The sequence below is a fragment of the Bubalus kerabau genome, chromosome 18, assembly GCF_029407905.1.
Source record: "Bubalus kerabau isolate K-KA32 ecotype Philippines breed swamp buffalo chromosome 18, PCC_UOA_SB_1v2, whole genome shotgun sequence".
Lineage (NCBI taxonomy): Eukaryota > Metazoa > Chordata > Mammalia > Artiodactyla > Bovidae > Bubalus > Bubalus kerabau.
The window spans coordinates 4,983,070-5,008,848 of NC_073641.1; the positions used below are offsets into that span (position 1 = coordinate 4,983,070).

A 25,779-nucleotide genomic window follows, 5' to 3' on the forward strand; every position below is an offset into this window, starting at 1 on the left:
TAGACTAAGGTGCTATAGAGCCAAGTAGGAAACTTGACGGAGGTAGACAGTAATGAAAGCTACATTGAGTGTACATCCCTGTTTAAAGGAGGCAGTCTCCAAACAGCTTCTAGCTAATTGTTGCCCTGTAAGGTGGTAAGACCCAGTGTTGCCAGATGTATAGAGATTCCCTCCCAAGGAGAAGCCAGAAATCTAGTTTTAAAAATGTTGGTCACTGATTGAAAAATAATATTACTCTGCAGGCCAACACTGTACGTTTGGCTTCCATTTTTTCACCTCTGTATTCTGTAATCTTAGAGAATTTCAGAACTAAGATCTCTTCATGCACGACCCCTTACATTTCTCTCAGCCCTCTTATGAGGCCTTGCAACAGTGATATTTTTGCTTCTCTCTGATGTTTTAATAATTCTTAAAGCATACTTTTTAAATTTGTTGTTTTAAAAAGATGCCATTATTTTGCTTTTATATATGATTCTATACTTAGGTCTTTACTGAAACTTAAACGGGACATTTTATCACATTTGAGTTGTATCTTTGCATGTAGAAAGCATTCAATAAGGGGCAGTTAAACTCATCTAACATCCCCCAAATATATATTTTTTTAATTTTCAAAATAACAAGATAGTTTGAGGCAAAAATAAAGTTAACTTTAGTCAAGTGTGTGTGTGTGTGTGTGTGTGTGTGTGTGTGTAATCTAATTACTTAGGATCAAATCAAAGTATCTAAGAGGAACAGACTGGGAGCTGACTGTGGCTCAGATCATGAACTCCTTATTGCAAAATTCAGACTTAAAAGAAAGTACGGAAAACCACACTAGACCACTCAGGTATTACCTAAATCAAATCCCTTACGATTATACAGTAGAAGTGACAAATAGATTCAAGAGATTAGATCTGATAGACGGAGTGCCTGAAGAACTATGGATACAGGTTCGTGACATTGTACAGGAGGTGGTGATCAGGACATCTCCAAGAAAAGAAATGCAAAAAGGCAAAATGGTTGTCTGAGGAGGCCTTACAAATAGCTGAGAAAAGGAGAAGTGAAAGGCAAAGGAGAAAAGGAAAGATACATCCATCTGAATGCAGAGTTCCAAAGAACAGCAAGGAGAGATAAGAAAGCCTTCCTCAGTGATCAATGCAAAGAAATAGAGGAAAACAATAAAACAGGAAAGACTAGAGATCTTTTCAAGAAAATGAGAGATACCAAGGGAACATTTCATGCAAAGATGGGCTCAATAAAGAATAGAAAAGGTATGGACCTAACCGAAGCAGAACATTAAGATGAGGTGGCAAGAATACACAGAAGAACTATACAAAAAGATCTTCATGACCCAGATAACCATGATGGTATGATTACTTACCTAGAGCCAGACATCCTGGAATGTGAAGTCAAGTAGGCCTTAGGAAGCATCACTACGAACAAAGCTAGTGGGAGTGATGGAATTCCGGTTGAGCTATTTCAAATCCTAAAAGATGATATTGTTAAAGTGTTGCACTCAACACGCCAGCAAATTTGGAAAACTCATCAGTGGCCACAAGACTGGAAAATGTCAGTTTTCATTTCAATCCCAAAACTACCGCACGATTGCACGCATTTCATACGCTAGCAAAGTAATGCTCAAAATTCTCCAAGCCAGGCTTCAACAGTACATGGACCATGAACTTCCAGATGTTCAAGCTGGATTTAGAAAAGGCAGAGGAACCAGAGATCAAATTGCCAACATCCATTGGATCACAGAAAAAGCAAGAGAGTTCCAGAAAAACATCTACTTCTTAATTGACTATACCAAAGCCTTTGACTGTGTAGATCACAACAAACTGTGGAAAATTCTTACAGAGATGAGAATACCAGACCACCTGACCTGCCTCTTGAGAAACCTGTATGCAGGTCAGGAAGCAACAGTTAGAACTGGATATGGAACAACAGACTGGTTCCAAATTGGGGAAGGAGTACGTCCAGGCTGTATACTGACACCCTGTTTGTTTAACTTATATGCAGAAGACATCATGGATGCTGGGCTGGATGAAGCACAAGCTGAAATCAGGATTGCTGGGAGAAATTATCAGTAACCTCAGATATGTGGATGACGCTACCCTTACGGCAGAAAGCAAAGAAGAACTAAAGAGCCTCTTAATGAATGTGAAAGAGGAGAGTTTAAAAGCTGACTTAAAACTCAACATTCAGAAAACTAAGATCATGGCATCTGGTCCCATCACTTCAAGGCAAATAGATGGGGAAACAATGGAAACAGTGAGAGACTATTTTGGGGGGCTCCAAAATCACTGCAGATGGTGACTGCAGCCATGAATTAAAAGGTGCTTTCTCCTTGAAAGAAAAGCGATGACCAACCTAGAGAGCATATTAAAAAACAGAGATATTACTTTGCCAACAAAGGTCCATCTAGTCAAAGCTATGATTTTTCCATTAGTCATGTATGGATGTGAGAGTTGGACCATAAAGAAAGCTGAGTGCCGAAGAATTGATGCTTTTGAACTGTGTGGTGTTGGAGAAGACTCTTGTGAGTCCCTTGGACTGCAGGGAAATCCAACCAGTCCATCCTAAAAGAAATCAGTTCTGAATATTCATTGGAAGGACTAATGCTGAAACTGAAACTCCAATACTTTGACTGCCTGATACGAAGAACTGACTCATTGGAAAAGACCCTGATGTTGGGAAAGAGTGAAGGCAGGAGGAGAAGGGGACGACAGAGGATGAGATGGTTGGATGGCATCACCAACTCGATGGATGTGAGTTTGAGCAAGTTCTGGGGGTTGGTGATGGTCAGGGAAGCCTGCTGTGCTGTAGTCCATGGGCTCGCAAAGAGCTGGACACGACTGAGCAACTGAACTGAACTGAAAGAGGAACAGGGCTGCATGGAAGTATATAGTTAATAGCCAGGTAGCAAAAGTCGAAAAGGCACTAAAACTCTTTAAGAATGATGAATTTGTGATCACTATCCCTAAAGATCAGTTTAGAAAGTTGAAGTTAATGATTTTAAAAATAGAACACTAATTTTTAATTAAAATGGCTTTTATCTTTGATACTCTGAACTCATTTCTCTGTTCATCTTTAAAAGGATAATTCTGGTCCAAATCCTTTGTTATATACCATATCTTTGCCTTTTTTGTGTAATCTTTGTTATAGAAATATTTGTTGAATGACTATTTCACCTGTAACAAAAAATGGTATTTTAAAATAGAAACCTGTTTCTGATAAATCATCAAATTAGTATTATAATCCTGTTGCCTTTACACAGTACCTTTTTTCCCCCAAATCACCTCCGTCCTGATACTTGACCTCACACCCAGCAGAGCCTGAAGCCTTGTGATGGTCAGTGAATGTCTGCACAGCAAACCCAAAAACATATGTTTAGAAGTGCAGTCTGCAGACGGTGACTTTAGACATCAAATCTAACATGGTTGTAAACTACTACTTAACAAAATAAATAGTAATGCTAAGAGTATATCGTTGTATACTATATAATTGCTGAAATGACGTAGGAAAATTTTAAACATGGGTTTAAAAAAAAAAGGTACTTCAAATATTGTTCTAAATGGCTGACAGAACAGAGAGCATTTGTGGGTTTGTTTTTTTCTCTAGGACATGTGTTTGTCTACCTCTAAGCACAGTTCAAAGATGTAGCCCACTGATAGTGTAACTTGCCTTATTAATTGAAAAGGATAGAATCCACCAGATGTAGCCAAACCAGCAGAGAGTTGGGTGACTAAGCAACGGCAAAGACACCATATTGAGTGAGCCAGAATTCTGTCTCCAGGTCATTTATTTCAACCAGTGACAATGCGTCTAAACTCCAGTGCTTCAGCAGTGATTGATGGTTTAATATCATATATAATTTTTTTAATGAAGGAAAACCATTTAAATATGTTACCATTTGCACTGGTATTCTCCTATGTACATAACCGCATTTAATCATTATGGGGATTGTTTTTATACTTGTGTAATTTGTATCCAAGAAATAACTGTCAAAACCATCTCATGCTGTTGCTGGAAATGGTACAGTGTGCTTCATACTTGAATAGATTCATTCTTCCCTGCACGTAATTAAGAGTGTTGGAGCTTCACTGCTACCACATAGGAATTCCATGTTTACATTTCTGAGAATGAAAAATTAGCCGCAATGTGCTTTTTCAAGCTCCCATTTTCTGGGGCTGTGATATTTAAGTACCTTAGTTCTATACCAGTGTATGATTTGAAGAGTTTGATTTTAAGACTTTTAATATTAAAATACATAATAAAATTTTATTATCTAATTACAAGAGGGTTTAGCCTCTTATTAAAGTTGCTAAATCAGGCCTGGATTAGCATCATAATGGCACAGTTTGACATGGAATACTCAAAAGTCAAGTTCGAGGGAAGGGATGGGGTTTTTTTGTCGTCGTTGTTTTGGGGGGTTTTCTCCTATGCCTGCCTCTTGCACAAAATAACAAGGGTGAAATGCATGTATGGAAACAAACAAGGAGCGATTTGGTACGCTGGAGAAGGAGTGGAGGTGTCCGCCCAGGATGGTACCCTTAGGCGAGGCAGCTGGTGTGTGTAGTCTTTTGTTTATCTGCTGCTGGTTTGTGTAGCCTTTAGGCCGGCACCAGAGACAATCACTCCTGCAGGGTCAGCTGCTGGTCAGAAGCAGAGTAAGGGCAGACTGTGCGCTCGGTGCCGGCCGCGGCTGCTGCACAGCTGGCACCTGCTGCTGGTGCGCAGCGGGAAGGTGAAAGGTCAAGGAGGCAGTTGCCCAAAACTCAAGGATGGCTTGAGGGGACTTGCAGATTAATCTGCTTTATTAACTTCTGTATATTAGATAACTATTGCTATGAATGACAGTACATCTTTTTGAATAAGTCGCATCTCTTTCTCTTTTAAATTAGCTTTTGAGTAATGAATATTAAATAGAAAGCATTTTCAGGGGTAATTAAATGAAAACAGAACGATGTCATTTTACAATTATATTTGTGTGTTTATAGAATAGGGGAATTACAGTGTTTTCCAAGGAGCTAAAAAAAGAAGAGCCAGCTTCACAAAGAAGAATTTGAAATAAATAAGTTACACATCCATTAGCCTTTGTGTTTAAACTGAAAAAAATATGATGTACTTTGTGACTTAGCATAGAGTCATTGGGTGCCAGTGGCTTGATTTGGCATTCCCAGGGGCTCCAAGTGTTTTCTTTATGAATTGACGTGACTGCAATCTGTCAGTGTTCTTTTATCTACAGTTTAGCGCAGTTTTACTAGTATTCTGCAGCAAATGTTCTCAGAATAGCAGAAATGTAGTAAAAAATGAACAACCACCATTCCTTTTCCTTCATACCCATGGAAAGCAGATAGCATTTCATGAGGAAAACATACAGTTTTACACAGGGTTAGCCCAGTGATAATTAGATATGCTTTGTAAGATCTCTCACGCGGCATGGCAAATGGCAGACAAGATAGTTTTTTAGCCCCTCCATTAATAGTGATTGGCACAATTATCTCTTATTGTAAATTAACACTAAAAAGAGTTCACTGAAATGCATTCTTTTTTAAAGCCTCTCCAAGGAAAATTTCTTAATTCGTAGATTAAATACTGACACTAACTCTGGAAAAGCGTTTAACAATCTATTTCTAAAAGGATGATTTTTTTTTCTTCTTACTCTCAGTGATTTTTTGTTTTGTTTTGTATTTTGAAGAATTCATAGGAAAAGAAAGCATAGCAGATGACATCTGTCTTTTTTATGCGAATACAGCACAGGTAGTAACATTTATCCATATTTCACAAACGGAAGAAATTTTGGATTTCATTTGTAACTCCCAAGTTTTGACACAAGTTCAGTCTTCCTGCTCTGAGCTGTGTTTCTATGACATGTGAAGATGACACCTGAGGTCGTCTTACCATGTCACATCCAGGCCAACCCAGGGCTCACCAGAAGGATGCTAAACTTGTATGGGCATCACAGAGGAGCAGACTCCCTTGACCAGAAAAGATTAGGTTAGGATTATTTCCACATCCTTCCACTCCAAAGTAGAAGAATCTTTACACCCCCTCCTTAAAGACTTAGACTTCTCCTCCATCATGTAACAGAAGTCTTACTTACTGCAGGGTTGCTAGAACCAGAGAGGTCACCATAGAAGGGCAACCTCAGAGTCAAAGAAAATTTTAATGATTATGATGAAAAAGAAGTAGAAATAATTATTATATGCTTGGTTTTTATGTTAAGTGCTTTATATATATATTAATATATATACACACACACATATATATACTCACACACACATATATACACATATGTATTCCAGTGTGTGTGTGTGTTTCTGTTTGTCTCATTACTCTGTGAGGCATATATTTTTATCTCCACTTTATGCTCAAAATACTGTAATTGCAGCTCTAGCAGCTCACCCAATACCACACAACGAATAAGGAGCAGAACCTCTGCTCTTAACCACTATACCGTATAACTTTTAAATGGCCTGGAAACAGGCTTGAGAGAGATGTAGGATAAGCAAGGAGAGGCACACACGTTCGTTCATTCATAAATTCTTAACTGAGCCAAGGGCTCCTTTCTTTGAGTACTGATTGGACAAGAGGGAAACACTTGACCCAAACTGGCTCATCTTCCCTGGATTTAGAAACTAGCATTTAAAAGATAATGGTCAGCCTCAGCTGAATTGAAAACTTGAAAATTGAAGAGCCATGGGGCAGCCATTCCCTGCCATATGCTCATGGAGATAGCCAGTCTGCAGCAACAGAAAAGAGCCTCCAACATGATGGAAGGATCTGCAGAAGCCAGGCAGGCCCACAGAGAGAGACTGAGAGAGAACCCACCAGAGTGCCTGTCCCGGTCCCAAACCCTTGAGAGGCCTGACTGCACTGCCTGGTGTGGGGTCCGGAAGTCACCCCTTTTATCTGCAGTAGTCACTATCTTCATGGTGAAAGGATCCTTGACTCGGAAGTTGTAAAGGCAGAATGAACCCATGAGTACAGACGCACCTAGCACAGAGAAGGTATTCAATAAATGTGTAAAAGTAGCTTCATTTTGAAAAATAATACATAGGTACTACTTTTTAATGTTCCCATCCTTGTCCATTTCCCTAGTGTTCATAATTATAAATGTGAAAAGTATCCTTTCCAAGAAATCCCAAGCCCAAGACTTCATTTCACAAGATGATATGATTTTTAAGGCCATGACTTAAGCCAGAGTACCTGCGTCTTCCTAGTCCCATCTGTGTTCTGCTTTTGTTCGAGTTCTTTCTGTGAACGAGAGTTCCAGACTCACTGGACTGGATGGGGGCATGGTGTGATGTGGATTTTACTCGTGGGTCCAATCTGACTTTTTCTCACTTATTCTTTCTGTAAGCTCCAAGCCCTACCTTGCAATGGCAAGAATGAAAAGAAACTCCGTAACTCTTTCCATGTGTATATTGTCTTCATACCTAATGTCTCTCCTGATTCTCACAACAACCCTAATGGGTTCAGTTCAGTTCAGTCACTCAGTTGTGTCTGACTCTTTGCAACCCCATAGACAGCAGCACGCCAGGCTTCCCTGTCCATCACCAACTCCGGGAGTTTGCTCAAACTCATGTCCATCGTGTCGGTGATGCCATCCAACCATCTCATCCTCTGTCGTCCCCTTCTCCTCCTGCCTCCAGTCTTTCCCAGCATCAGGGTATTTTCCAGTGAGTCAGCTCTTCGCATCAGGTGGCCAAAGTATTGGAGTTTCAGCTTCAGCATCAGTCCTTCCAGTGAATATTCAGGACTGATTTCCTTTAGGATGGACTAATGGGTAGATAGGGCCAATACGAATACTTTTTAATTTGAGAGGGATAGATACATGAACAAATTCAATCCCACAGTACCTGTATGGATAAAGTATGCATTGGTTCAGAGAGGTGAAATGGAGACATCCCCATCAGTCCAGTGGTTAAGACTCCACCTTTCAATGCAGGGGGTACGGGTTTGGTCCCTAGTCAGGGAACTAACATCCCACATGCCATGGGATGTGGACAAAAAGTACGAACATAACAAAACAGAGGGACAAAATAACTTGCCCAAAGACAGAGCAACTAAATAACAGTGCTTGGAATATAACCTGGGGCTTCCCACTGGCTCTAGTAGTAAAGAACCCAACTACCAATACAGGAGATGTAAGAGACACAGGTTTGATCCCTGGGTCAGGAAGACCCCCTGAAGGAGGGCATGGCAACCCACTCTGGTATTCTTGCCTGGAGAATCCCCATGGATAGAGGAGCCTGGAGGGCTATGGTCCATAGGGTCTCAAAGGGTTGGCCCTGACTGAAGCCACATAGCACTCACGCACACACAGAACACAAGGCTTTTTTGTCTCTAGGTTTTACGGTTTCCGCCGTACGAGAGCCTCCCGGGGCCTTAACCTCCTCTCATCCCTGGCGTTTCCTGTTACTCCTTCAGCCTTATTCAGGGGTAACAGAGCTTCCCCCGCCTTCATTCCTCTTAGTGGCACTGTGCATGCTATGAGAAACTCTTTTGAATTTCTTGAAAGAACGGCACAGTATGATGTGAGATTGGTTTAATGATGGCATAATTTATTCATTTTACAGTTATTGCCGATTTTTCACATAGCACTTGAAGGGTAAATTATGTGAAATTTTCTCAAAGTATATTACTGTGCTGGAGTGGTGACTTCAGCCTTCGTATTCATTTGTCTTTAACTCTTGGAAACTTTTAACTAGCAGTGGCCATTTGTGCAGCAGTGAGTTCATATGGTATGTCAAGGAAGACTTATTTGGTTGACTTGAAGAACAAGGTAAAGGTTACCTGCTTCTCTGGCCCTTCGTGAGATAATGTGGCTTTGTGTGCTTTGCAACCCAGAAGAACTCTTGCATGTTAATTCTGTATCCCTTGCCATGCTTAGGAAAATACAGATGTAACTGCTTTCAGACCAACGAAAATCCATCCTCCTTTCAGAGCTGTTTAATTGTAAATTCTGTATTTGTTGAGGACTTTCTACTTTACAACAATCAGAGCAGAAAGATTTTGTAGTCAGTAGACCTGGTTTTGAATATCAGTTTTGCTACTTCCTAAAAAAAAGCAAGAGCATTCCAGAAAAACATCTATTTCTGCTTTATTGACTATGCCAAAGCCTTTGACTGGGTGGATCACAATAAACTGTGGAAAATTCTGAAAGAGATGGGAATACCAGACCACCTGACCTGCCTCTTGAGAAATTTGTATGCAGGTCAGGAAGCAACAGTTAGAACTGGACATGGAACAACAGACTGGTTCCAAATAGGAAAAGGAGTACCTCAAGGCTATATATTGTCACCCTGCTTATTCAACTTCTATGCAGAGTATATCATGAGAAATGCTGGGCTGGAAAAAGCACAAGCTGAAATCAAGATTGCCAGGAGAAATAGCAATAACCTCAGATATGCAGATGACACCACCCTTATGGCAGAAAGTGAAGAGGAACTAAAAAGTCTCTTGATGAAGGTGAAAGAGGAGAGTGAAAAAGTTGGCTTAAAACTCAACATTCAGAAAATGAAGATCATGTCATCTGGTCCCATCACTTCATAGGAAATAGATGGGGAAACAGTGGAAACAGTGTCAGATTTTATTTTGGGGGCTCCAAAATCACTGCAGATGGTGACTGCAGCCATGAAATTAAAAGATGCTTACTCCTTGGAAGCAAAGTTATGACCAACCTAGATAGCATATTCAAAAGCAGAGACATTACTTTGCCAACAAAGGTCCGTCTAGTCAAGGCTATGGTTTTTCCAGTGGTCATGTATGGATGTGAGAGTTGGACTGTGAAGAAAGCTGAGCGCTGAAGAATTGATGCTTTTGAACTGTGGTGTTGGAGAAGACTCTTGAGAGTCCCTTGGACTGCAAGGAGATCCAACCAGTCCATTCTGAAGGAGATCAGCCCTGGGATTTCTTTGGAAGGAATGATGCTAAAGCTGAAACTCCAGTACTTTGGCCACCTCATGCAAAGAGTTGACTCATTGGAAAAGACCCTGATGCTGGGAGGGATTGGGGGCAGGAGGAGAAGGGGACGACAGAGGATGAGATGGCTGGATGGCATCACTGACTCGATGGACGTGAGTCTGAGTGAACTCCAGGAATTGGTGATGGACAGGGAGGCCTGGCATGCTGCGATTCATGGGGTCACAAGGAGTCGGACACGACTGAGTGACTGAACTGAACTGAACTGAACTGTGTCCTTGGAATAGCTTCCTCACCTCTTTGAGGATAGCAGCACCGCAGCCAGGGGGATTCTATACCTTGTGTGGAGTAGCCCCTGGATCAGGTGGCTGAAGTGCTCCTTGCTGTGGTCTCATGCCCAGACTCGCCCGACGAGCCAGAACTCAGATGTCTCCCACTGCATCGCTCCTTCAGCCATCTGTTACTCCATAACCTGGAACATCAGTATCATGGAAAGGAAAAACAAAAACATTCAAGCACATATTTAGTTGCAGTCACGTGAATATTGAATGCCAAGAAGGAGGAGTGATAGAAGTACCAGGCCTGAAGAGGAATCTCTTAGGCCCCAGAGAGACCCAGCACAGGAGAGCGCTAAGCAGGGGCTCCGTTGACGCCCGTGCGTAGTGTGGCAGCTCGCTTAGACGGGACAAGGAGGTTCCTCTCAGGCAACCAAGAGCGCCAGTGAGAGCTAAGTGCACTGAGGTGTGATTTCTCTGTGACCCTTAAGATGGGAAGGAAACAACTTGATGGGTGGGCAATACGAGATGAATAAATACTTAGGGTGCATGAGCTCTCTACGGCCACAGGGACCACATTTTATTCTGTACCACAGTGCTGGACACACAATAGGAGTTCAGTAATTCTTTGAGCAATGAATAAGTCTAAGAAATGAAGAGGAGGGGAGAAAAGAAGGAAGGAGAGGTCTCCAGCACAGCACCTGACACATAATAAGTACCCCTCACAGATGTGTTGCATGTGGGCACCTAGCACGTAAGAGTCAATAATAGAATGTTCCTGGCTGGAAATGTATGCAGGTGAAACAAGCAGATAACAAGAGGCATTTAGAGCTTCTCTAGAGGCCTGGCTTGTTTTGGAGTTTGTACTTTAAGGGAGAAGTTCCACCCTCAGCAGATGGTGAACTGTTCTTATCCCACCAAGGGAGCAAGCCCTCCCTCCCCAACCCCATCTTCCTCCCAAGCCCCCTGTATTACCAAGAGGCTGGAAGCAAATTGACAGAAACCTGAAGGAAAGTAACTCAAGTGATTTAGGAGAATGGAAAGGCTGGCTTATGGGGCCAGATTAAAGAAGCTAAATATGTATAGCCTGCCTAAGTGACAACTAAATGGGGCATTTGATAAGTCTATAAATACTCGGAAGATGTAAATGCCAAGGAGGAAAGGGAATTACTTAGCATGGCACAATGGAGTATTGGCATAATGGGATAATATTAAGAAAGAGAAGATGAAGGCTGAACATCAATAAAAAGCTTCCTGACAAGGAGAACCATTCCTGACAGGGGACACTATTAAGTTCTGTGCTGTGGGCCAAGGGAAGTAATGGCAATACCATTTCTCAGGATCTGGCAACAGAGCCAACAGGGCTGGGGCGGAGATGTGTCCTTACTGGGGCCAAGCAGGTAGCCTTCTGTGTCTGTGGCCCCCCGATCCTAGAAGAGGAAAGAACTGCATCTTCTTGGGAGACCTCAGATGGCTCAGCCTCCTAAAGGGCTGGACCATGTGGAGAATAGTTGTACCAGCCATTTTCCCTTCCACATGAGTGCGTGGAAGGGTCAGTCAACTTAAAGAGTACCCCATTTCCTGCAAGCTAAAGCCCACATTCTCTAGCACACAGGACCAGGCCCTTCACATCAGACCCCTGCCTACCTCACCAGCCTCCTCTGCCACCACCACTCCACACACACCCTCTCAGTGGCCCTCCCACAGAGCTACTCGTCATTCCCCAGACACTTCTGCAAGCCTTTGCACCTGCTCACCCTTCTTCCCGCTTGACTACCTTATTCTCTACAGCAGGTTGAAATGTCCTCGGTGAAGCCTTCCCTGCCTCGGCAGGGCCCGCCCCCTCTTCTGGCCTCTGAGAGCCTCCTGTGCAGGCGTCTGTCTGTGGCTCTTGCCATACTGCGCTGTCACAGACAGCACGTTGCCTCCCCTCCCTGGCCCTTTGGAGGCTAGGACTGTGCCTCGTTCACCTGTGCGTCCTCAGGGTCTGACAGAGCCTGGCATGAAGCCGGTGGCAGTGAAGTCTGACTGCATCAAGGAACGAGGTTCTCTTCCCAGCACTGTCAGTCACTGTTGTCCTTTAGCCTCCCTGTGTAATTATTAGGGTAAAAGAGCTTCCAAATTTCAGTAACATCTCTAAATCATCTCTCCAAACGCGTGGCCAGCAGTCTCTATGCCAGTTCAACATCTGTAAATAAAAACTTCAAATCTGAAAGACAGCATGCCATCCTCTATGGTTTAAACATTAAACTCGAATGGAAAATGCTTCTGCGGGCCAAGTGAATTTTCCCAAAAAAGACTTTTTTCTCCTCACACAAAATCATTTGAACATGTTAAGTAAAATAACCCTCCACTGTTGGTTATGGAGATTCTTAGGTCCATCTAACCAGATCCCTTCGGGAAGTCAGGGAGGATATAGTGGCAGATGAAAGGCAATGCAACTGTGAACCTCCCCCTGTAAGGATAGTATGTTCATTAGGAAGCACAATATTCCCTGCAGTCTGCTTGGAGGACGGCTTGAGATGCCCTCATGCCATTATGCCTCATGCTGTTCTGTTGTGAAATATGATATTCATTGGGAAATGTTGTGATGACTGCTCAATAAAGCAGCATGCTGTTTCCCGCTCCCTTTTTTTTGATTTTGCATGGCCTCAGTTAGAGTTTACTTTACCACTGAATATCTAATACAAACGTGCTTGTTGTCATCTTTGCCGTGTGGTGTGGGTGCTGGGTGGAGTTTGTGTCACTGCTCCTAACCCCACGAGCTCCCTGTGGGACCGTGGGTCTGCCGCCCTGCACCACACACAGCCCTGCTGGGGCACTCCAGTGTCCAGCCCCTTCTCTCACGGGCAGCCTGGAATCCGAGGCCATGTTCTCAAAGCTCTGAATCAACCTGTGGCTTCAGTATCAGGTTGTATTTCTTGGAAAGATTTCTTTAGCTGGGCAGAAAATGGGATAAGCAGTCAAGGATTCTGACCGCTTCTCTCCATCTCTGAGGCCCTCCTCCTTTCTCTCTGGGCTTGCGCAGTAGTGTCTAAACATGTTGCCCTGCCTCCAGCAGCTCCCCATCATTGCTGTCCCGCAGTTTCCCATCAGTTTTGTTCTAAATCACAGACCTAAGCATTATTCAGAAGTCCTTTGAAGGCTACCCTGTTCGTACTGGCCCAAACTGGCTTCTTCATGCAGCATGACACCAAAGGCCTTTCGCAACCTGGACTCAGCCCAGTCTTCTCCTACCCTCAGTTGTGTTCCTTTCCACTCGAAAGAAGGTCTCTCTGAAAAGCCTGCTACACAGAGCCTGATTATTCTTCAGATACACCAAGCCCTGTCTCCTCTGCCATTGCTCGTTTTATTTTCTCTTCCTGAGGTATCCTTCTTTCCCAGTGATGCTATATGTATCTTTTAAGATTCCAGTTAAATAATTAGCTCTCCTGTGAAGACAGGCTCATCTTTTTAGACAGGAAACAGCACATACGCCTTTGTTAGTCTCTCTTGAGCTTACACGTTTGCTCATCTGGAGCCCCCCGGAGGCTTGTGTAGGACGTTTGAGGTTCTGCGATTGTAAGGCAGTCATTCACACAGTACCCCATGAACCGGAAATGACAGTGGCACTGGAGAAAAACTAGAGGAAAATGGCTTTGGAGTTGAAAGCTATTCCTCTCCATACAGATCCTCCAAGCATTCCTACCTATAGGATGTTTTTGACAAATGATGCTTAATTTTTACATCAAATCAAAAAATTTTCTGTTTGATGTTGGCAAGAGAAGAGTGAGAAAGAGTTTCCCAAATAGTGCTGAGTGGCAAACCCTGCAGCCTCCCAGTGCCCCAGGTTTTCTGGTTTTATTTTAATGCAGCAAGCTGCTTTATGAGATCTGCAGCTACTTGAAATATGATTTACTACCAGTAAAAAGTTTCAAATGGATAATGAAGATTCAAGAATGAGACTCACAGTGTAGTGTAGTCAATTTTGTTGCTCTTGCTCTCCAGTACATCTCTGCCATTGAACTGAATTATTTATTGTAATTTATTTCAACCATGGAAAATAAAACTGTTTTCATTGTGATGTGCACTGTAACATTCAGAATAGACACATCGCAGGCAGTACTCTCAATTAATTCATCCTGAAGTTTGATTCCAACTTTATCTTCTTTCTTATAAGCTAGGAGACTGGCAGGTAATTCTTTCCCCAATAAACTATGATTAAAACGAATGTTTTGAGAACCAAGGGTGATGTTGGTAATGGAGAAAATGGAAACAACAGCAAAACTAGCTTGTGTATGTCCTTAGATTTTACTGTGGATGGAAGGGGTTTTTTAATATTCTAGGCAATTTATCACTTGGAGAAAATGCACCACTGAACTTGCTGTAAGGAGGGGTGGAGGAGGGGGTGCTCTGCATTTGGATTCAGAACCATGCAATGCTAATGTGACCAAAGCCAGCTGAGCTACCCAGTCCTGTAGTGAAAAAAAAAAAAAAAAAAGGCAAGCTAGCATTGTACAAAGGCCAAGAGGCAGAACTCCCAAACGATTTTTCAGAGGAGAATGGGTCACCTATGTAATTGATTGCAATCTTGTTTCTTTGAAAAAGAGGCTCAGTTCACACATTTCACTTGCTTTTTTTTTTCTTTTCATTTAAAGTGCTCAACAGTTGTTTCTATTATGAGCCTGCAAAGACCCTAAGAGAACTTAGGAACGTGCTTACTGTGTACACATACTAAAAGATTTCATGTAAATCTTTGGGTGGCTGGGCTTCGTTAATCCAGGCAGAAGAGCATTTGCTTGTTTGTCCATTACTTTCATTTCTCATAACATTCCACTGATGTCACATTGGTAGACAGCAAATGAAGAAACAATTGATTCCTTTTCCCTAAAGATGACTGGTATCTAATTTGAGGAGGATCACGTTTCAATATTTGCTGCGCACATGGCCTCAAGAACAGCACTTGGTAGTGACAGCAACTCCCTTACTTCCACAAGCCCTGAAAACCTGGAAGCGTTTCCCCCTTCAGAATATTCAGATTCTTCCAGACCCTGGGTCTTCAGCCAGGGCCTGGGGCTGTGGGAGAGGGGCCGAGGGCTTCTCTGCTTTTTCAGGTTCTGCTGCACCGTCATTTTTGTTCTGTGGTTATTGCTGTTGTTACGGCCAGCCTTCCTCCTCCTCTCCCACCTGGCCTTCCCGAAGGCCAGTTACAGGTGCCAGAGGATTCCCGAGAGTCAGGAGTGTCCCTCAAGTGTTCGCTGCATTTATCAGGTGTTCCTCAAAATGTCAGCAACTCATTACCTCAAAATCAAAGGCAACCTAGCTTGGCCTGCAGTACACGTAATTTCATATCCTACCCCCCGGCTTATTATTGCCCCCCACCCAGCAGATTAAGGCACCCTGTTCTACAGACACACCCTCCTGGGCACAGCCCTGATCAGCCTGGCCTTGTCCTCCTCTCTCTGGCCCTGCCTAGTCTCGGTACAGAGATGCTTCATCTTGCTCTCTCCTCTTTGCTTTGGTCTGTCTTTGGTTTGTCTTAAGGGCGTCCCTGGTGGCTCAGATGGTAAAGAATCTGCCTGCAATGCAGGAGACTCGGGTTCCATCCCTGGGTAGGGAAGATCCCTTGGGGAAGGGAAGGGCAACCCACTTGAGCATTCTTGCCTGGAAAATCCCCATGGACTGTAGCCCTCAGACACAACACTTTCACTTTCTTTTGTCTAAACCAAAGCTGCCTTCTCAGGCCCTCCTTCCACCACCTTTTGGAGAAGACAAATTACTCTTGTCCCATTCCCATTTCCCTGATCAACAGGCAGCAGTTGCAGTGTAAGTAAAATGTCATGCAGCCCTGAACCAAGAGGCCAGGAGAGAGAGGGGAAAGCTGAGGCTCCCTGAATACAGTAGGATTTGATCCCTGTCGGTCAGAGTTCCTATCATCACTGCACGTTCAGTGCTGTCTTTCTGAATTGGATGGGGAACAAGAGAGAGGAGTTTGGATTTGTTTCACCTGTTTCTTACATTTTGTGGAATATTTTTTAGTTTTATCAATATACCCAAAGAATATTAACAATGAAAAATGTTCACTCTATAGAGAGTATTTTAAATTGAAGAAAATTAGTTTAATTTCCTAATCCTTTCTTCTATGTTTATTTAAATTGCTATATACCTGGGTAGGAGTGAAACCAATGGTTCAATGGACCATTTTCCAGAGACAATCTATTAATTATGTCTACTGCTGTTCATCTTGAGAGGCTGAAGTTACGGTAACCAGACTTATAAAAACGCTAGGTGGGAGGCAAGAAGGTCTCCTGCCGACTCATCAGGAACCCCTTCCCTGGATTCTAATCACAGGGACTTCAGTAGCTGCCTGACTCCTGAGCAAGTGGTCGAGTGGCCAAACAGGACACACACGTGGGCAGCACGTCTGGCAGGCCCTCTGAGGGCGGGCGAAGGAGCCATGGCCACTCATGCTGCCCCCACCACTGCCGCAGGCCTGGCCCTGCCCACGGGCAGCCTCAGAGTGGCAGGCAGCAGCCTCCGGACTTGGGCAGACCTGTGCACAGGCCCTGGTTCCCCGTCACATCATGGCAGCTGATAGCTGTGATGCCTGGAGCCAGTCCCTGACTTGCTCAGGACTTCAGCTCCTTAGACTATGAAACGGGGATAATGTCTCCTTCAGGGTTAGCTGGGGGTTGCAGACAGTGCGTACCTGTGCCTCACAGAGTGCTGAGCACCGAGGGGCTTTCTGCAAACATATCTGTTCCTGTCGGGCAGAGAGAAACCTCATCAGGCACAGCTTACTCTTAGGTGGAAATGGCTGTCAGTAAGAAAGATGGTGCCTCAGCCTTTAGCCTCGGTGACCTAAAAGGCCCTAGAGATCTCGTCCAGGCAGCTGCTGGCTAGAGAGGCAACAGTGACTTAGAAGCACTCTCAGGCTCTGCACACAAAAGCAAGAGCCTTGGAGACAAACAGTGTATTGATTTAGATATTCACCAATTTCAGCTTTAGCCATGGGCTGAGGCCAGAACTTCTCTGTTTTCTGTACAGCTCCCTTTCAGCTCTTTAGCTCTTTATATTTTAGTTGATATTTCACTCATCCTTCCCCATTCTTTCTTTCATTCATCTGTGCATTCATTCTGTCACCCAGTAGCTATTTTCCTGAGCTTCTGGTAGGTGGCATAGGCAGGAGAGGTACAGAGAAATGTCCCCCATGGTCCCAGAATGGTAGGAGGTTGCAAACCAATCTCCCTAACACCTCCTTGCAGTCATCACCCAGTACCCACTCGAGCCACACCTCTCAGCCATCCTTCTCCTCCTAGCTTCTAGACCCATTGAACCTCCAATGTCCTTAGAGTACATCCAGCACAAGCCACATCTGTGCTGACATCTGCGTCAGCGTCTGCAGTGAGAGCCTGCTGGAGGGGGAGAGTGGGCCCGCACGTGTGAACAGGCAAGTCCACTGAGCGTTGCGCTTGTGCTTTACTTCCCATTTTAGGGCAGAAACGTAGGAAAGCTGAGGAGTGAACAGAGGTCCATGTAACACAGCACTGCTTTGTTTTATTTTTCCAGGTCAGATATTCGTCAAGTAGCTTCATGTTTTATTTAGAAGGTTACAAGTTTTCAGAAACACTATCACTCAAAATCCATACTAATACATGTGCCAGACCAAACAGAACTGATTTTTGTACTGTTTTCTATTGTAGCTTTTTTTTGGCTGCAGGAAGTAGAGGATATTGTTTTTACTTTTATTGCAACTCCCAGTGAGGTCAGATAATTGTGAGGAGAATATAATCCAGGTTATCTGTCCATAATCAAGACATGAAATTGGATGCTTCCTTGAGCCATGAGTTTCCACTGGGTCAGGCCAGGCGGGGCAACCATGGTGGGAGCAAAGGAGCACCAGCGATGACTGAGAACCTGTGAAAGAAGTCAGTCTTCACTGTGGCCCTGCAAAGTAGTTGTTATAATCTCTCGTTTTATATGTAAAGAAATAAAGCCTCAGAAAAGACAAACAACTTGGCCAGCATCCCAGGTTACATAAGTGGCAGGGCCAGATTTGGCCTTAGTTCTGACTGGCTCCAAAGTCTGTCCCTACCAAACCAATGTTGGTTTTGCTTCATTGATAGAAATTTTCTACAAACTTAGCCCAAGCCTCTTGGGAAGGGCAGCACCTGAGACGGTGAGTTGTCTGCTTTTCCTAAGTGGTCCATTCCCTGGTTGGGCAGACTAGCTGCTTAGGATAATACAGCAGATAATGTGTATGCTCTTTGGACACAGGCTCTGGAGAATGTAGCCTGGGTTGGGCCAGTTTGAGATGGCTGTTCCAGCCATGCCTGTAGACGGTGAGCAGAGGCTGGCAGAGTGGAGGCCCCGCTCCTGTGGCCTTCCATGTACTCAGCGCTGATGGCGCTTTGTGACTCAGCGCAGGCTGGAGTGGGCTGCGGCAGAGCAGGCAAGAGCTCTTTCCTTTCAGTCTTGACTTGTTCCATCCATAACCATAAGAGGTTCCACAGTACCTGGAGCAGATACTTAAGCATTTCACCCAGGACTCTTCCATATGGGGGTGGGGGGGACCTTTCTCCAAAGGGATTTGCTACACTGATTGAATTGTTTCCCCATATCCTCTCAGATTATTAGAAAAAAGAACTGTGAAAATGAGTTGCCATGTCAATACCCTTTGAGTGGATTTGCTCACTAATTTCCATTTTTCCGGAAGAGTAAAAAAGAAAAAAAAAAAAAAGTCATCTGTTTTAGCCAACTTTATTTTTAGAAAAGTCTTTTATTCAAACATCCCCTTACTTATTACAGACATAAATACATGCATTCAGACAAATGAATCCACGGGAGAACCGTATAAAGTAATTGGCACATCACTTCAGCATGCTTTGTCAGTTACTGGAGGACTTTGGTGCCTCTAACTTTCATCTTTTCCATTAACATATCCATTCCGCCTTCAGATTGTGAAGCCCGTAATATTTTAGGCTGTCTCCGCGGATCTGTTAGTTTTGCTTGTCAGTTTAATTTGTGGCTCTATGACTTTGGGTGGCTTGTTAGATTGTATACAGAAACACATGGTCTGCAAATGATGTTCAACATGCCAGCATCAACGTGCCAGCATAAGACCCAGCCTCTCCTCATGAACTGGACACACAGTAAATGTGCACTGGCAGCTTTCATTTGCAGTCGGCCTGTTAGGATGACGATGATGATGTGTGGGACAGCAGCTGTTTAGAGCGCATCAGTGTTGTTTTTATATATATACGTTAAAGGGGCTTTCCTGGTGGCTCAGACGGTAAAGAATCCTCCTGTATTGCGGGAGACTCCTGGGTTCGATTCCTGGGTTGAGAAGATTCCCCGGAGGAGGGCATGGCAACCCACTCCAGTATTCTTGCCTGGAGAATCCCTATAGACAGAGGAGCCTGGCGGGCTACAGTCCATGGAGTCACAAGGAGTCAGACATGACTGAGCGACTGAGCACACACTCACTCACACACACACTTTAAATGTTTATAACACTTTTCACTCTTTGCAGCACTTTTTATATCTACCATCTCATTTGATTCCCTGAGCTTCCTTGTACTGGATTATCATTTCCCTCTTTATGGGTAATGAAACTAAGACACAGAGAGAGAGGTTCCATGCCTTGCCCAAGATCACAGGGTAAACTGGGTTGCAAAAAGGCCAGAGGACAAAGCCAGATGTCACCAAAGCCTAGTCAGGGGTGGTGTGTGTAGTAGACTCTGCCACATAATTGCTGTCTCCCCTGCCTTCCTTCAGGGAAAGGAGCTCTGAAGCAGTGAAACAGGAAGGACTGGAGATGAGGGGTCTAGTGTCCAAGAAGCAGGACCTGTAGCATCCGCTTCACATGGGCGACCAAAGCTTGCTTCATCGCTCTCTGCCAGGACTGCTGCAGCGGCCTCACCTCTGGCCCCCTCCTGTTCTTTCACCTGCACAGTCCATGTGTCCCAGAGGGAGCTTTCCTAAGTACACATCTCAGCATGTCTCTCTTTAGGTGCAAATGGCCAGATTCTCCATCGAGGTCTCCCAGCCTGTACTGGGGTCTTGCTTCTGGCCCACCTCTCTTCTCTACCACACTGCATTCCTTACCATTGCAAAACCCTCTGTATTCTTGCCCAGTCTCCCTTTTTGCTGCTGTCTCTGCTTAGAACGCATTTATGATGAACTCCATAACTGTGGCCTTCTCTGTGGAGTCTTCCCTGATTCTCAAGGACCCAGAAGTGTCCGTCTTCCCGCCGCTGACCCACAGCATCTTTGCCCAGCCCTGGTTCCTGTTACCTCTGAGGAGTAGTGTGTCCCAGGAAGCTTTTAGCTCCTCAAGAACAGAGGTTGTGGTAGATGTCTGTGTTCTCTTACCTCCTCCCAGGCATCTTGCAGACTTGGAATTTAAGAAAATGGATGAGTATGACATACAGGAGTAGGACTTTCTTGGTGGTTCAGTGGTTGAGACTTTGCCTTCCAATATAGAGGGTGTAGGTTCAACCCCTGGTCGGGGAGCTAAATCCCGTGCCTCGTGGCCTAAAACCAAAACAGGAAACAAATAATATTGTAACAAATTCAATAAAGATTTTTTAAAAATAAGCAGTGTAGGAGTGAAGTGAGTAAATGAGTAAGTTTAGTGTATGAGGAACGAATGAAAAGATTTTTAACAGCCTGAGCCAGCAGGAACTGTGACTCCCAGGGTGACATGGGCTGGGTTCCCTTTCTCCGTCTGCCTGAGGGGGTCATGGAGAGATGTGGCCCCTCTATAATTTGACCGTGTCTTTGGTGAAATGGGAGCCTCAACAGTGAGCTGAGCTTCTTGCTTGGTGACCCAGTAGAGAGGAAAGCACGTCTGGGTTGAGACGTAGGAACTGATCCCCTTGGGCCTGTGGCCTCTGACTTCTCCCACCCAGAAGGTTCTCACCACATGTTTCAGTAGGGGCAACTCTTCCTCAGGGAGCTGAGAGTCTTTGCCAAGAGTTCCCATAGGCAGCAGTATAGGCTTCCAGAGTCAAAGCTGTTTGTCCAGCAAGTGCCCTCATGGCTGGTGGCCAGATGTGGTGGGCAGCAGGTGAGCACACAGAAGGCCTGGGGCTGGATCCCAAGCCAGGGTGCCAGTGTCGTCCTGTGACTGTCTTCTAGATGATGTCCGTCCTCATGAACACCGTTGTCTTTGAAGACTGTCGGAACCAGTGGTCAGTGTCCAGGCCTCTCCTGGGGCTCATCCTGCTCAATGAGAAGGTGAGTGTGGCTGCCGGGAGGCCCCCAGGAGGCAACCGCAGGAGGAGGGTGCAGCCAGACACGAGGCCAGGCTGTGAGAGAGACGGGGGCCAGCTGAGCGTGAGCGGGCACCTTGAGGGCCCGGGACAAGGCCGTATTCCCCCAGAAGGCCCTTCCCCAGGGGCCTCAGATCTCCTTCAGCTAAGTGGACACCTCAGGCTAGCTTTTCTGGAACCCAGAGCCCCCACACTGGGCAGGTGGTTAGCTCAGCAGTGCTTCCAGCTCACCCTCACTCCCCTCCCTGCTCCAGGAGATGCTGGGCAACAATCTCTTTTGCCCTTTCCTGGGCCTCCTTCCTGATGCCCATTGACCACTGCCCTCAATGGTAGCAGTCCCCCGAATACAGAGGCAGCACCCTCTATCCAGGACGTGCGTCTCCAGCCCTTGAGTGCACGCACCACTCTGGGCTGCCTCCCAGGTTCTCCAGCTTCCCTTTGAACCCACCCCTGGTTCCCCAGCAGTCAGTAGGAACAGTGCATTACTGCTCGGGAGAATGAATTGTCTATACAATAAGAGAGTACTGGGGAAAAGACAGTGAGATTACAGACAGCCGCATACATTAAAATTCAAACTGAAATCCCAGCCTTGGAAGGAAACTAATAGAAGAAGAAAATATATCAAAAAGAGAAGAGCTGTCTCATCATTCACCTGTGCTGAAGTATCCAATTTTAGCCACATTCAATAGCACTGTCATTCATCTTCCCTCGGTGTTATTGTGATTTAAATCCAAGCTCTATAAAAGAGAGCAGTTCTTTTAAAATGATTGAGAGGGAATAAGGGCAAATTCAGTGTTTAGAAAAAGCTTATGACATCACAATATTATACTTTACTGATGGAGGCAATATTTCATGGTTTGGGATGAAAAACTAATAATTTTCTATTTGGTGTGAGTCACTGCATCATTATAAAAGGGAAAAATAAGTAGTTTTGTGCATTCCCAATCTTGTTCAGGAAGACATTGTGGTTTAAGTATAATGCCTCTGATATATAGTATTTAAGTATTAGTCTGACTACATATTAATTATGTGTGTTTTTGATGTGAGCTGTTTTAATGTATGATGAAAATTAAATATCATGCTGTTTGGGCCTGGAAGGATAAACACATGACTAGCAAAATGTTGTCTTTGTGCTGAAATTAGGCTGTTTCCGATGATTAGGGGCTGCTGTTAGTGTAAGAGTGTGTGTGTAAAAGCCCACAGTCGTCAGCGGAGAGAAAAGGGCTGTGCGGTTCTTTGTGGCCAGGCGTGACAGGTTTTTCTTGGTGGCAGACAGCTCTCCCAGAACTCAGTGAGGCCTGAGGTGCCCTTCCTCAGCCGAACAGGCCCGCCCTGACCCAGGAGTACAGGGGCTTGGGTGCACAGAGCCTGGGGCTGTTTGAGAGGCAGCTCACTAAAGCCCTGGGGGGCGGAGAAGCAGGAGGGCAGGACCCTGGGCCTGGCCTCAGCTACCCAGGTGCTCCCTGGCTAAGTTCTTTCCTCACCCTAAGAGGCCGTTCCTCTTTCAGCCTTTCTGAGTGTTGAGAAGAGGAAGGCCTTTATGTGCTTGATCCCCCACCCAGGAGGCGAGGACTCCATCAGCCTAAATTGTTCTGTGACAATAAAACAATTATAGCAAGAGATTTTATGAGAGGGGATAATACAGTTTATAGTCAGGAGCATCTCTATTGCTCTGGTTTTCTCTCGAGGCTTAATGTTCACAGTGGACCCAGACCAAAGCCCGTTTGAGAGTTAGGAGCCCTGAGCCCTTCAGAGCTGGTCTGGCCCTGCCCCCACAGCTTTCTTCAGGCCCAGTTTGGAGCCAGACCTCTGACACTTGTTCTGTCTCCCAACAGTATTTCGGTGAACTGAGGGCAGGTCTGATAAACAGCCAGCCTCTCCCCAAGCAGGAGGTCCTTGCCCAGTGCTTCAGGAACCTGATGGAAGGAGTGGAGCAGAACCTGTCTGTCAAGAACAGAGACAGGTGAGCGACGCCCGGTAGTCAGCGTCTCGGGGAGATGGATGTTCCAGGATTGCACTGAACACAGCGCACGCACCGATGTGGCTTTTCTATTATACCTTGTAACCCTCGGCTCAGCTTAGTCCCATCCAGTGTGGGCATTCGCTTTCTTCCAAGCAGCATGCTAGGCGCTGTGAAGGGTGCATGCATGCGTCCGTGCTAGGTTGTTTCAGTCGTGCCCAACTCTTTGCCACCCCATGGACGGTAGCCTGCCAGGCTCCTCTGTCCATGGGATTCTCCACAAGAATACTGGAGTGGGTTGCCATGCCCTTCTCCAGGGAATCCTCCCGACCCAGGGGTTGAACCACATCTCCTGTGTCTCCTGCATTGCAGGCAGATTCTTCACCACTGAGCCACTGGGGAATAAAGTGCAACTTTTGCCCTTAAGCATTTTATAATCCCACAGAAAAAATAACGTATTGAAAGGTTAAAAGAAAGAAAGAGTTATAACTGCTATGAAGGACAAAGAAAGGCTTCCTGACATTTGAACAAACATGGACTTTGAGGTCAGACAGATTCCAATTTAAATTTTATTCCTTTATAAGCTGTGTGGCAGTGAGTAAGGCAGTCAACTTCTCTGATCCTCAGTTTTCTCACCAGTAAAAGAAAGATGGTGATAATTGGTTGTGACATTTAAATGACAGAATATAGTCAACGTGGTGCCTAGGACATAGAATAAACAGTGAGTGAGTAAGTAGTTCCTTCCTCTGACCTTTAAATGCGGTTGGTTTGGCAAGAACAGAGACAGGTAGGCGGCCAGTGAGATCCTGATGGAGGAGCGCAGGTTTGTCACCTGTGCTTGAATTCATGCATTTGTTCATTTAGTTCACAAAAGTTTGTTGAGAATCTGCTATGTGCCAGGCACGGGGGACACCAGTGGGGAACTAACTGTTCCAGGTTTTTTTGCCCTCATGGAGCTTCTAGTGGCAGAGACAGACATAATGAATGATGGAGAGAGAAAAATGTTTTCAGGGAAAAAAAAAATTCTTGCCCCATCCTTTTATAAAATGTGGTAGCATTCAAATGGTATGCCATTGAAATGCAAATTATTAATTGCCCCATAGCCACAGGCCAAAACCTGGGCTTTGATAATACAAGGCCAAGTCAGATGGACTCTGTGGACATGTTCCCTTCACTGCTTGTTCTGCGCCAAGATCCTCTATCAGGCAAATAGGGGCAGCCTCCAGGTTAGGAGGAGAAGAGACTTAGTGAAGGAAGGGGAGGTGCCTTGCTAGGTGCCCCAAGGGGGAAGTTGTTTCGCCCGAGGCTTTGGAGTTTGAGTACCACCTCCTGAGCGGCCCTGTGAGTCCCTTGTTTAGTGAGAGTACTAGCCAGCAAGGACGGTGTTCTCTACACGCCAGGCAGGATGCTGAGTGCTTAGGCACTGTCTCTCTTAACTCAGTAAATTCTTACTTCTCACAGTCCCATAAGGTAGCTGTCACATGGGGTACCAAGACCGAGGTTAAGTGTTCATCTGAGACCACCCAGTTAAGAAGTAATAGAGTCAGGATCTGAACCCGGGCGGTCTTACCCAGTGCCCCCTCTTTTGGCAGCACTGAGTTTGGTTTTCTCACCCACAAATGACAATCCTAATCACTTGCTCTGGGGAAGTCTTATGATGATTAAATGAATTTATATGTAAACACAACATAAGCTTTGGTTCTTTTCTTTATATTCATTACTACCTATGTGTAATTCAACTTTTAAAAACAATTCTTAAATGGTATAACCACAGAACACACCCCTCAGAATGATTAGTGTCTTTGCTGATAGCCCTCGTTCTCTGGAAGGGGAAGGGGAGGAGCTACAGTGGCCGTGGCATGGGAGGAGGGAGCTCAGCCAGGGCCCCTCCTGGGTCCTGAACCCCGCCACCAGAGGCTCACACAGCTTCAGCTTTGCCACTGCACTCAAGCCCTTCTTCCTCTTCCCACAGGTTCACCCAGAACCTCTCCGTCTTCAGAAGAGACATGGCTGAGGCCCTGCGTAGTGAGGGCAGCGCCGAGCCGCTGGGCATGATGAGCTGACTGGACTTCTGCCCAAGTGCCGAGAGGCCTTCATCCAGAGACTCGGGGCCTGGATCCCAGGACAGTGATGTTGGCTAGCCCAGGAGAATCTATTTTTCAAAACAAACAAACAACAACAAAAACCCTACCTTTTTATAAGTCTGGCCTAATTATAAGAATTTATAATAGTGCACAAACAATGTACATTCAGTCTTTTCACTGAAAAAAGCAAAAGATGTGTTTTCAGTCTTTCTATATAATATTATTATCTTTGTTCTTTTAATGCTCTGAAAGGGTGTAGAAACAATATTTAACCAAAGAACATAATAAACCAGGTT

The 25,779-nt window shown here is 44.9% G+C and overlaps 1 protein-coding gene across 5 annotated transcripts in view; it reads left to right on the plus strand.

Moving 5' to 3' along the window:
* Positions 1 to 25,779, plus strand: part of RANBP17 (RAN binding protein 17) — a 363,628-nt gene extending 337,849 nt beyond the window's left edge. For 4 of the 5 annotated variants that reach the window (XM_055555070.1, XM_055555071.1, XM_055555072.1 and 1 more), the window contains 3 exons: positions 21,306 to 21,404; positions 23,275 to 23,402; positions 25,372 to 25,779. In XM_055555070.1, coding sequence (XP_055411045.1) covers positions 21,306 to 21,404; positions 23,275 to 23,402; positions 25,372 to 25,462 — 318 coding nt within the window. In that variant the 3' untranslated portion in view covers positions 25,463 to 25,779. The remainder of the gene's footprint in view (positions 1 to 21,305; positions 21,405 to 23,274; positions 23,403 to 25,371) is intronic. The other variant, XM_055555073.1, reaches the window with a different exon arrangement.